Raw genomic sequence first — 13,628 nt, forward strand, 5'->3', positions numbered from 1 at the left:
TGTCTAGTATTGCTTCTCTGATGGAAGTGGAAATAATTCAGGAGGCTATTTTCTAAAGTTGGTCAGAAAATGCTCCATCAATTGAATCGACTCTATTCTACTTAGTAATAGTTAAGGATGGTGCGGACCTTCTAGTTTGAAATAGTTACGGATGGATACGAACCTCGATAAATCATATGTTTGCGTTCGCAATCCGACATTAGTAAGTTCTACCCAGTGGTGGCCCTAGGATTGGGAGGGGTGGAGCACGGACGAAACTTACAGCCCCCTCGCATATTTCAATAGAGGCATAGTCTGGAGTGGATATGATTTTCATGTGTGAAAGTAATCACAAATACAGTGGCAATGGAAACTCAAAAAAAAAATTTGTTTATACTTTTTTAAGGTAACGATGACAGGTTTGCAATGACTTAAGTCGTGATAATTTAGTGACTTGACTTGGCCACGTCAAAATATAACAGTAGGATTGACTTTTGACTCGGAACTTTGTAACTAGGTTACCACCCTGAAAGTGGACTAAGAGCTAATTGATCACTAAATTGACCATGTGACCAAACAATGAAGTTGATAGAACACGTACATATAATTTAAACTTCCAATGAATGAAGAGCCTACTGTGACCGGACAATTGAATTGATGCATTTAGTACTTCAAAGAAGTGGAAATCAAAATGATTACATAAAATATGACACCCAAAGTAAAAAAGAAAAACTGAATGGAAACTATCATACAGGTAAAAATGATATTGGCCTGGTGTAAACTTACCAAAGCAGTCGAGACATTATGATTCATGAATACTCAAAACAACAACAACAACAACAACAAACAATGATAATTTCTCTTCTTTGACAAGACAACTCAACCAAGAGGAGTTTATGGTCATCAGGAATTACTACCGGATCACTCAACAAGGATTAACTCGTGGACTATATTTCTACGGCGGAAGAAAAATGATTTATTCCTCACAGCTAACACAACAAAAGTACTCACAGAAAATAACAAATAACGGTATATTACAAATGATCACTTGTCCCAGAAGTTAACTAACCAAGACATAGCTTCATGTTTATGGTATGAATGCTTGTAATGGCACCGGTCATAATACAGCTTAGCCCGACCACCTCGTCTAAACGTTTAGAGATAGAATAGAAGAAGCTTCTGAGGTAAGGGGTCAGAACCAAGCTCATAATAATTTTTCAAAATCAAGTCATTCACAGTGTCAAATTCAAATATTTTAGGCGCAACTCTGTCTACAAAAAGATTGCGAACGCTAGTTTCAAGAGGAACTAAACTAGGGTTATCATATTTTGGAAATCTGAAAAGGGGACATAATTGTCAGACCGGCAAGACCGGAGGAGAGTTCTCAAAAAATGGTCGGTTGACAAAAAAAGGGTCAACTCAGCTCCCGAAATACCCGCCGGAGCGTTACTTCGGTGCTGATTTACGGCATCGCAGCCGTAAATTTGACCAAAATTCGCAAAAAACAGGACGAAATCTCAAACACGAGGACAAAAGGGCGTCATCCGGGGTCACTTTCGAAAAGTCAAAGAGGATGTATGGTAACCCTAAACTAAACATTATCCAAATCACCTACTCCAGCCTACAATATACATTGCTATCACAACTTTGAAATTATATATTCAATGGAAACTCATTTTTTCAGCATTCTATGTTATCATAGCTACACAGTTATAGCCATATGGAAAGGTGTAGCGCTTGAAATTTCGATGCTGATCTCACGTGACGTCATAGGTTCGTGCTCACGCTCTTGTCCACGGGAACAGAATTTTTCGAGGGTTTGCGTCATTCCTAGTAATTAGTGTCTATTACATCGCATTGTGTTTTGTATCTCACCATACAATGTGTGCCGTTCGCGGATAAAATTAGACTGACCGAATGTATTGCATATTTATTACACAGTTTCTTGCAATTGCAATATATATGGTCGCGGCGCAGCAGGATAGATTTGCTACAAGCCAGAAAGGCAGCTGATTCGTTACCGGAGGATATTTTCAGATAAATAATAAATACTGAAGATGTCAGGCCTAATAAATGATTTTACTGAAGGAGCTAGTGATCAGAGGGGGGCAACTATAACATTGTCAGCTTTTTCAATATACATTAGAATTATAATGATGACCACGCACGCTTTTTTCAGACTAGATTAGAAGTAGACGTACTGAATTCGCAAAGACTTGTAAAATTAAAATTAATTCCGAATTAGAAGTAAATGCAAAAATATCAAGAGCGGTTCATATCAAATCGGTGTTCATTCTTACAAGCGAGTACATCAACCTTGACTCGTTTTGCATTATATGGTTCTCCAGTCGCATTTTCAGTAAAACCAGGAATTTGATTAAAACTTAATAGAGAGCGTAAAATCATTTCAAAAATTAGATTACAATTAGATTACCGACGTTACTCTCTATAATTAGTCCAATTCTAGTTGTCCAACTATGCCTATGTTTGTGATGCTTCAGTGATACGAAATCAAATATCGTCGGCGTGCATATATATTGCGCTGCCTTCATCGGTAACACGCAGGGAAAATCTCCATGCGAAGGTTCAAATTTCGAAATACATGCCGATTTCAAAAGGCGTTTTATGATGCGCGTGTACTCGGAATTTGTTAAAGCAACACGTTCAAGATTATGCAATGTATTAATTTAATTGGCTGGTTCACAAAGAACGGTATGGCGTCACTTAAATTTTGAATTGCAAAGCATTCTGTATCACGAAACCGATGATTTTGTATTAATTCATTGCAATGCTGTAGAACCTGTTAAGTAGGATGTAACATTTTTTCCTATTGATGACAGAACATAGGCTTATCAATACCTCAACTGTACAATATGGGAATTCTAAGACGAGAATCGAGCACCATTCCGTTAGCACTGGTCCTCGTCGTCATAGCAACCTGCGTGACAGGTGAGATCATCTCAGCTATCAAATTGCAATATTTCTGTACCTTGCGCGTGCGAATAAATTTTGAAAAAAGGGAACAGATATAGCAACGTGCCCTTAGGCGTTCAATTCACCATCTCTCCTGAAACTCCAGCACTGTTCCGAGCTATTTCCTAGCAATTTTCTACATACATTTCTTTTTCACACTCCTAATGTACATTGTTGTCTCAATGACGATACTTCATGCTTTGGTAATGATACGTTTTTTCAGCTGTGACTGTGTGTCCATTATTTGACTATAAATCATATTAATATTCGGTAATCGCCTCAAGTTGTCGTTGATGAATATCAAAAGATCAAATTCTGAGCCGGGGAATATACGATAAGGATACTGTTAGGTTTAATTAAGCTGTTAGGAGATATACTGTTTGGAAAACGCGCAATATATCTTAGATGTTTCGTAATTCCTGAAATTCCTGTCCCCAAATTCGCATTCAATGAATAACCAAGTCCATCATTGTCATCTAGATTGCGAACATTCAATCCCCTTTTAGAAGATAAAAAATCACGTATTGTAGGGATTGGGCAATCCCCCAAACGGTTCCGGTACGGGTGAACACAAAACAAAAACTTATATCGCGTGCAAAATCCCCGCGAACCGCTCTTTTGTTGGTTATCGCACGCACGTGATGCAAAAATCGTTCATGAGCAGCACTTTCCAACTAATATTAATAAGACCGTTGCCAATTAACTATTCATGAACTGCAATTCTGTAATAACCTCTTCATGAGTGACATAGGAATGAAAATGTGATGTTATTCACTTCAACCACTACATTTTATTTTGGGGAGCCTTCTATGCTAGACGTATTATGTCACTGTCACTGCGAATAAAGATTATAATAATTACGCAAACTTTAACGTCGTTGTTCTTATTGCGTCTCTACAAATAAAAGTCTAGAAAAGGACTCGATTAAGGACGAATACACGGAAAGCGAATAAATAGGCGAAGAATATAACGTCTATACAGACAAACGAAAGATCAAGATCTGACACTGTTATATTGGGCATTAGTCCGAAGTGGATGTTAGATTAGGAAATGGTACTTGCTACTCCGGCCTTATCCGAATCCGGTCAAAAAATAGCGGATATCATGCCAATGCACCATCCATGGTCCGGTCAATTCCTCCTGTCTGTTCATTACAAATTATCGTGTTTTGTGTATCGCATTGTATGCTATATGGTGTGTCTTTAGAAGATAAAAATATAATAGAACCGCAGATTATACCGGTTTTATGCGAATACGAAAGGGAGCTCGAGGATAATGATGTCACAATGTAGGCCTACTTCAAACATAAACGGAAGTCCGTTTTTCTGTCAGTGTAAGATATTGTCTGATTAGTCGTTATGTAAAAGTATTTCATTAGAAAGATGTTACTCATAGCAATTCGACTTGAACGAAATACCATATCATGATCCCACAACACTGTGTTAGTAAAATGTTCATGGTTCTAGGGTCAGTTTTCTGCCGTTGGGTCCCTTATGTCACACCCATTATCCTTGCGATGCTCAGATGCAAGTATCACTTGCGGTTAGATCGGACACCTATCTACTGCGCGGGAAGATTAGCTCGTGATCTCGTTCTTGTTCACTAGTTTTTCAACCTTTTCCACACGGTGACCGAATTTGACAATTATGAAATATCAATAGCCCCGAGCGAGATACTGCAATGGTTGAGCGTCCGGCTTCTTGATCGGTAGGTCGTGCGGTCGATCCCCGTTAGGCTCAGACCAAAGAATCGAAAACTAGTTTCCGCCGCCTTCCCCCTATAGACGTTCGGCATCCTCGGACAGAATGGAGGAGAATAAATGGTGTTGCAACTAGATCGGGGCTCTTCAACCTTTTTCGTCGTAGTACACCCTTTCAACGTTTTCTCAAAACTCGTACAACCCTGACCATGTAATACACCGATACCGTAGAAAGCCGCAGTACGATGACATATATAACATACGGCCGCATTCCAACGGAGATTCGTCATAGCCCTTGCACGACAAATACTCATATGGAATTGGCTACTGGGGAACTTTGCACCGCGGAGAGCCCGTGTGGTGTTCTGTGGCGTCACTAATTTGTTGAGATATGCCTTGGTTACAAAATTTTCTAATTGTAGAAGCAAAACAGCCCCGCTGGCTTACTATAGATGTTATATATGCACCAAAATCGCGAGTATACATGTCAGGAAAATTATTAGAATTGCGGTTTGTAGTCGCATGGATCGCGAAAATTTTGCCCCTTGAATGAATTTCGTCGACAATGTTGGTAGTTTCTCATATTACTGTCAGAATTTGACTCATTCTCAGCCGACGTGATCACATTAACCCGTAGAACTGATAGAGCGGTGTCTTCGAAGAATTTGGGCACAGAATTAATGATGATGCGCTTCCGGTGTTTATTAATCGCTTTGTCGCATGTTATTTTTTTGTCCCCCCATCAAGATTGGTGGTATAGTCAAAATATACTGGAACCACCCAAACGTAACAGAAAAATCTTCATTCGTGAGACGCACACGATTCCAACTTAGTATTTATTATGGGGTGCATCATTTCCTTTGCGGTTCGCATTTGTACGGTGGAGCTAAGTCAACCAGAATCGCGCCAAGCGCGAAGAAAATTGAATTAAAATCTCTCAAAGATTTGAGAACCTATTCGTTAATTAAAATTGCATAAGGATGGCCTCTGTCACACGCTAATTTAAATGTGTAGACGGCCGCAGAATTATGGTCATACGGCTGAATGCGGCCGTAAGTCCGCACGTTAAGCACCCCAGGCCGAATCGAAATAAAGATGAGCATTTGAGCAAGGCTGCAACGTATAAGAAATGCTAAATACTAATCAGGGCTCGAGGTTACCGGACCCGGTTTTCAAAGTCGACCCTCAAGACTCCCCTGGCTACGCACATAGAGCCATGTACTCCGCGCTATTTTATTAGCTTGCCGCTGGAAGCACCAATTCAAAATATCTGAGTTATGGCGGTGGTTTTCTTGAGAATCATATACAGATATCGCACGCAGGCTGAACACATGCTAACTTCACCCTGCTATACCATTACCAAAGGTTAAATGAGAAACACGTGCTTATGACATCACAAAAGGAATATAATGTACAAGCTGTATACAGTTGATATAAACATTGTAAGATATTGCACATCCGGTCGACCTGTTTTGAACCATATATTGACGTATTTATTGTGATAGCTTTAGTCATCTGTTCATTATAATGCAGATCTGGTACACCCCTGTACAGTGTACACCCCATCCGAGTGGTACACCCTTTGAAAATTATGGTACACCATTGTGTATTTGAAAACTGCATTGTCCTGCAAGTGTCGCCGTGTCTGCTATTCTTTTTCGTCAATAAAGGTATCGTGCAATCCTGATTTCAAGGCACGCGATGGTTGGTCTATCGAATTTGCAGTGGTGTTAGTCGCCGGTGCGTCAGCAACTTAAAATTGGGGATTTTGAAAAGAAGGCGGTGCGATCCCCACACCCTGGATACCCCACTGTCTTGACCTATCGCGAACATGTTTTTGCTGCCACGAGAATAGTGAATCTCGCCGTCATGAAAATTTACCAACAAGATGTTGCAATATTGATAGTTAAGTAGGGGAGATGTGGTACCGATGGATCAAAAGTTGCAAAATGATCTCTGTCCCTCAAATCTTCAGCCGAGAACAGCAGATCTTTTGCTGTCTCAAAACTTCGATGCAAGCTCTACCTATCGCGGACATTTACATGGATATCCACCTTCTCAGAAAATATTTATAAACGTTTAAAATTTGTTGCTCGAACGTGTCATCGGTCCCCACCCGGTGGGTCCAACGGCACACGACCATGGGACCTATGAGGCATGCGCTCAAAAACTCAAATTTGTTAACTTGTGTTGTTTTGTACTATAAGCTAAGCTACAGCAAGCCAATGAAGAATGTTTCGTCGCGACCTTTAAGAATAAAATAGATTATATCAACTCCAATGTTGGCATAAAACCATGTTTTGATTTACGCCTAAACTTACAAAATTAATGCCACATACATATTACCCGCAAATCGAGATTTTGACTTTCAAATACCTCATAATAGCGACAAAACACCACAGGTAACTATGATTTACAGCCTATAGATATGTAGGCGAGTTTCTGTTGTTAAGTGATTAGTTGGTCCATATATTTTGCTTGATTTGGTTATGGTACCATAGGTCCCCCACCTCATAAATATTGTAATTGACTTGAAAATAGTCCACTCGAGGATGGCATTGATTCAAAAAATATGTGCCATTATATAACCTGATACAAGCCCTATACTTCACATAAAAAATTATGGCGGGTTTGTTAGTCTGGAAGGTGATATAGAAAAATGCAAATGTCGATCCAAATTTACTTTACACCCCCTAAAACGTAAATCATTCGTCACAGACCCCATAACTTACGCAGGTCGAATTTTTCTGCATGTGAGGAAAGATTCTGTCAGCATGTAATTGTAGACAAATTCACGGTGTGGAATCATGGAATTATCATGGAGAATTTTACAAGTATTTTCGGTCCCAGTGATCCATCGGTACCACATCTCCCCTATAAAATGAAAATTTTATCAAAGAGCCAAATCTTATAACCAACTCCAGCCAATCTATCCGCGCAGAGATTCCGACCGTACACATCCACGTCCAGCCTGCAAATACGAAGCCAACTACCTATACTACTTCACGCCCTACCTTCCTAGGCTACTACTGCCACTACTTAATGCTACATCATGTTTCGTCTGCGCTCCGGCTACTGTGGGCTTAACGATCATTTCTTTAAAATAGGATTGAATAAGATGTTCAGACACTCCGCTCTCTCTTCATTGCAATATCGCCGAAACCGTCGATTACTTTCTACTGACCTGTACAAGATATGATTTTAACGGTCATTTCTCATTGAGTCGTGTCGTAATCATGACATCCTATTCAAGACTTATGGCCTCTTGGTCCAGCCCGAGCTATTAACCCCTGTATGACTGAATTCGTGATATCATCTCGTAGAATCCTTTAATCTTTGATCCGTATATAGCCGAGGATGAATTACATTTCAAAGTAACTAACCAGAAGGTAATCACAGAGGGTGGCGCACCAGACCCTTGCGGGGGATAAGCGCCACTGCTACTTTTTAGCATACTAATATTACTGAGGATGATAAAAATAAGAAGCCAGACGCTTAACCATTACGCTATCTTGTCGATCACAGCATAATTTCTGTAATTTCGATTCTTCATTTTCAATCATCTCTACCTCTGCTCTGTAACCCTTGCCAATTCTTCATCTACTGCAATTCTGTAATCTGAGTTCTCCATGAAGGCTATTGCACAGGAATAACAATTTGACTGCATTACTAAAATTTTAAAAATTTACTCCAATCTCGCCATTTTCTTTTGGGTGCAGGTTGCTCCCCCGATTATGTGTGTATTGACCAGTTTCTTACTGTGAATGAAGAATATAATAATAATGCTGCTTCTACCCATTACTAAGACTTCACGCTAACATCATAGAGACATACTCAGTACTCACTCGCATCCATGTGCATTGTTCAGTACAGTTGAAATCCAAGGCCTTTTGATCACTGGAATTATTGGTACACCAATTGATAGAACGTAGAACCTGGAAGAATTTGATTGAAAATGATACGAATACGTTTGGATTTCACAAATATGCTAACACTGTGTAGAAGGTTCTTTTGTGAGGGCGAGCCTTCCGATGATCTAGGTTCGCTTACAGGATAGGAGCATTGACTAAACTTTCACGCCATCCCTATGCTGTTATGTGTGTAATTTAGATGTATCTGGAAGAGGTTTCCGAATCCGAGTCCGAGGTGGAAGAGCCGTAGGAGGTATCTCAATCGGTCCTCTCATCGAAATCATCGGAATAAAGTATAGACTAGACCAGTGGTTCTCAACCTTTTTGTGTTCGCGGTCACCTTTCCGACCGTCAAGGATCGCCGCATACCCTCACAAAGTTTTACTTCAAATTTAGATCTATAATCGTGCAATCGTCGTCTGTCTTGTGCAAATGATAACTGTAGGCTTAGTGATGAACTGCAACAAAATGACCTTTCTTGAAAATAAGATCATACTATCCATGTAAAAATTGAGTTGACTTCTATTACTTCAAAGTGAATTCTGCAATTGCATTTCTTGAAATACGTCACCGTGTCTTAAAAATCCGCGCCTTCGATAGCATATTAACGAGTACCAAAAATCCAGTTTCACAAATATAGGTGGTGGCAAGTGTAATACTAACACGTAACGCTTCCGACGACACATTTGGGTATGATCGCAACACAAATATGACACCAAAATTGACAAACTATATTTTTAATGAACATATTTATAACGTCAAGCCTGGTCATTTCTATCTATTGGTTATCTGGAAGTTATCATGTAAAAAATGGATATATCACAGGAGAAAATGGATTTTTGTAAAGGTTTCGAAGTCACCGTACTTGCTTGACCTTGACCTTGACCTTGACATTTTTCCACAATCCCCATCAAAACATCGTTAAACAGGAAAATGTTTATATCCGCAGGCTATTGACAATTTAGCAATTAAAATGAGTCTACACATCAGGATATTTTATCTCAACCTGTCATTCTGTTGATGCGAGCTTCGGAATTTTTACTAGTAATGGCAAAACTGCCTCGTAACTTTCCGAAAGAAAAAAAAACAAAATAAAATAGCTTATCAATTATTTTAAGGCTTCGCGGACCCCCGGTTGATAACCATTAGACTAGACCTATACCATACATAAATACCATTTTGACTCTTTTAGTACCTCTACCCGTCTGATACCGTTACAGCTTGGCGGTGGTTATATCGGTTGGTGGAGTCGCCGTATATATTTGGCTTCTTTATAAGTGCATATCAAGGTGCCGACGCCGAGTCCACAAAGCTGCTTTAGCGCAACAGATGGCGACAGCCAACGAATACGGTGAGATGCTTTGAATTCAAGCGAAAGCCATTTGATGATTATATTCAATCGGTCTCTGCCCTTGGTCTCGTCCTGACAAAATGGCATAATATGGAATTACGTAGACACCGAGAAAGGATGTAACCAAGTCACAAGATTCCGAGTCACAAGTCATTCTCAGTTTATAAGTTTGAATCGAATCGCATAGAACGTCTCGAGTCAATTCATTTTCGATGGTTAAGAGAATGACTCGAATCCAGTCGAGTCCTCTAAAAAGTGTGCCTCGAGTTGGACTCGTGCAATTCCCCCTATCGTCCTTATGTACAACGTGGCCTCATAGTGTCGATTAGTAATTTTCAGCTACAGAAAATCTTCACCATCTTCCTCGGGCATATCAATTATCAGTGCCGGCTTTGCGTGGAAACGAGTGATGACTCGAGACTCGACGCAAAATGCTCGGGTACATTTAAAACCATCAGGTCATTGGTGTCGCCTCAATCGCGGCACATGTGTACAGGGTTGTTGGGAATTGACTGACTTTCACAATTTCATTGTTTCCGCACCATTTCATGTGTAATTTGAGGGCAGCAATTTTACTAAACCAAGAAATGTAATAATTCCACGGTTTATGCCGCTGTTATGTTATGCCGTGCTACAAAACCATTTCTATAGTGCACACTGCTCTAGAAATCCTCAAACATTTCAAGAGCTTCTTGGAGATACAGAACTTCAATACACACTTGAATAGTATATTCAAATTGGAATGGACCCGAATATTTTCAGCTGACGCTAGACTGGGGTAATCGTCAGCAACTATAGAAGAGAATTGGATAGAACATTGTATATCAACAATCGTATCAAAAAATATGACGTCACCAGCATGAAATTTCTAGTAAGAGAGCGTTCAATGAAGTATTTTTAAATGGTACACGAGCTCCTTTTGTTGACACAGCCTTGGGTGGTGTATTTTGACATAAGTCGACTCGAAGCCACACAAATGAAAGCGTGAACGCCCCCCTCCGACGACGCGAAATCTGATGCCTCGATATTCCGGTTTGTGCGAAAAATTATCGAGACGACAAATTACGCGTCGTCGGAAGTATATATATATCGGCTTTCAATTAAATAAAAGGGCAAAAGAAAACAGGAAACAAAGGAACATCAAGATATCAGTTTTGGGCCCTTATCAAGCGCCTCCAGCGTGGGCGGTCGTGGGCGTCTTCGAGCGATAGCCCGCGTTGCGCTAGCTCGGTCTCTATTGTTGAGCGCCATGTGGTTCTATTCCAGCCACCTCTGCGCCATGGCTCTGTTGGAATGTGGTTGATGATGGCGGCGGCTGGTTGATCGTCTTGATGCCGCACTAGATGACCGATTAAGCGTAAGCGTCGTTCAGCAGCCAGCAAACGGCATGGGACTGTTTTTGTGAGTTTGCGCAGAGCATTGGTGGATATGTGCTCCGGGTGGTGGATGCCGAGTGCGTAGCGTAGCGGAGGAGTGCCGTTCACATTTTCATTTTTGTGCCTTGGAGTCGACGTTTATCAGCCATGTTGGTGACGTCATATTTGGTGATGCGATTGTTGATAAACAATGTTCTTTCCAATTCTCTACTAGTTGCTGGCGATTACCCCTGACGAGTGTCAGCCGAAAATATTCTTGTTCATTTCGACATGAATATACTATTCAAATCCTCAAACCCAAATCTGATCATCGTTTTGCAGGATTCACCGAGGAATATCGAAAATAGATGTTTCTGGATTCATCATTGTAAAGGAATATAACTGCCATTGTACAATCGTACAGCATCTCTACACAATGGTGTGACTTGGAGCAACCAGTCATTCACTGATTTTTATGCAATCTGTGACCTACTTGAACTGAGCATCCATTGCTTTGTAACAAATGATTCGGCCGCAAGAGAAGTGATTGGTTTTGGGGACCCAAGACCAATGCTCAGTTCAGTTCATTATGATAATTAGTTCATCAGATCGATACACAACAAGATTGTGATATTATGAAAACATAGGAGGATATAGAAATGACCCAAAAGTCTTTGAAATCAGATACTCACCTGGAGCTAAGGCGATGTGCATTGAATGAAAAGTAATAGGAGATAACAAAAATCGACAAAATGAGGTGGCATGTGTCGGTAGCTGAGGTCGATATATCAGGTCGTAGCTCGATCTTCTATAGGGATGACTAGCATTGATTTAGCAGAATCTGCTTGTGTTTTGACTTGAATCTGGAAATGCTCGACGACTGTTGGATTGTCGGATTGCCATCAAAATATCGTTCGACAATCGTGGTCCGCATGCTTGACTGACCAAGTGCTGTTTCAGTCCCACTCACAGTTACCAGGGGACCTCGTGCGGAGTGTATACGGGCAACATACGGCCCGCAGACAATTTACAGTCTTGCATGATAATATAGCCCACACGTACACCCCACTATTTCCACAGCCGGATATATATTCGAATATAAAATAGATGTGGTCGTTTAATCATAGGGTCCATTTATAGACAAACACGATCGGTTATTTAGAAAATGATTCAACACAAAACGTTCAACGCACAAACGTGCAGCGCAAAAAGCGTAATATCCACAAATCGATATTGTTGATCGTACCACGATCCTCACGGCTTCACCCGTGCCGGAGATATGTAAGCATCGATTGAAGAATCCTGAAGACCCGAGACCGGTTTTGTACATTCACTCAGTAGCGGCCCTCTGGAGCGGTGTTCTGAAATTGGCCGCCTTCCCGTCTCACACGCGCATCGCTTTCACTACCAGAGTGAATACGTTAAATCAGAGCTGAAAAACTAGAAAACTTTCAGCTTTTCGATATTAGATTAGAAATCGAATATTAACTTCACAGTTTTTTAATTAGATAGGTTACAATCGGAATTACTGAATTCGGAAGAATTTGGAGATTGAATACAATTCCAATTTAGAGAGACATGCAACAAAAATCAAGTTCTGTTCATATCAAATCAGATTCAATTTTAATATGCATGAGAATAGAAAATGTCTGTACGCAAATCTCGTCTCGTTTCGAACTTTGCGGTTCTCCTGTAACATTTTCATAAAATCCAGAAAATAGAATACAATTAAAATGAGAGCATAGTAACATTTCACAAATTTGATTAGATAACCAGAATTACGTTCTAATTGGTCTACTAGAGCAGTGCTCTTCAACCTTTTTCGACGTGGTACACCCTTTTAAGGTTTGCTCAAAACTCGTACACCCCTGTTCATTAGGGGTCTTCAAACATGACTATTTTTCTCAAATCGTACTGGCTACTTGATAAAATTGTTAGGTTACCTAACTTAAGCCTACACACCAAATTTGGTTCAATTCCAACTAGTAGCCGCCTTGCTACGGGAGAGGAAAGTTTCTATTTACTATACAAAAATAAATAACGAAAAATTTGAAATTTTTCTGTTCACCCCATGAAAGTATTAGGTTGTCTATAAAAACTATGTTCTTCAAATTTGGATCAATTCCGACCAGTAGAAGCGGAGGTATTGCCGTCAAAAAAATTGGATTTGAATAAAATAGTATTTGGTCACAGAGTCTTTCGCAGCCAGTTAGGCAGCCCGCCACGCAAATTTAGGCTTACCATATTTTAGAAATCTAAAGAGGACAGTTTTTCAGAAATTTGAGACTTGCAAAACCGGAGAAGAATTCTAAAAAACCGGTGAATTTTTCCCACTTGGTGATCAATTGCCTAAAAAAAGG

The 13,628-nt window shown here is 40.1% G+C and overlaps 1 protein-coding gene across 1 annotated transcript; it reads left to right on the forward strand.

Moving 5' to 3' along the window:
* Positions 1-2,402: 2,402 nt before the first annotated feature.
* Positions 2,403-11,938, forward strand: LOC145440546 (uncharacterized). The gene is made up of 4 exons (XM_080318175.1): positions 2,403-2,928; positions 8,762-8,855; positions 9,783-9,913; positions 11,611-11,938. The coding sequence occupies exons 1-4, from the start codon at positions 2,853-2,855 to the stop codon at positions 11,634-11,636; spliced, it is 327 nt and encodes a 108-aa protein (XP_080174301.1). The 5' UTR covers positions 2,403-2,852; the 3' UTR covers positions 11,637-11,938.
* Positions 11,939-13,628: the final 1,690 nt, after the last annotated feature.

The sequence above is a fragment of the Botryllus schlosseri genome, chromosome 6 (genome assembly GCF_051294905.1).
Source record: "Botryllus schlosseri isolate E-star chromosome 6, Bs_hap1, whole genome shotgun sequence".
NCBI lineage: Eukaryota > Metazoa > Chordata > Ascidiacea > Stolidobranchia > Styelidae > Botryllus > Botryllus schlosseri.

Excerpts from the sequence above, each read along its gene's own strand:
- LOC145440546 (XM_080318175.1), top strand. The coding sequence starts at position 2,853 with ATGGGAATTCTAAGACGAGAATCGAGCACCATTCCGTTAGCACTGGTC. Across the intron at positions 2,929-8,761 it reads CATAGCAACCTGCGTGACAG|ATGTATCTGGAAGAGGTTTC; the intron begins GTGAGATCATCT and ends TGTGTAATTTAG. Across the intron at positions 9,914-11,610 it reads GGCGACAGCCAACGAATACG|GATTCACCGAGGAATATCGA; the intron begins GTGAGATGCTTT and ends ATCGTTTTGCAG.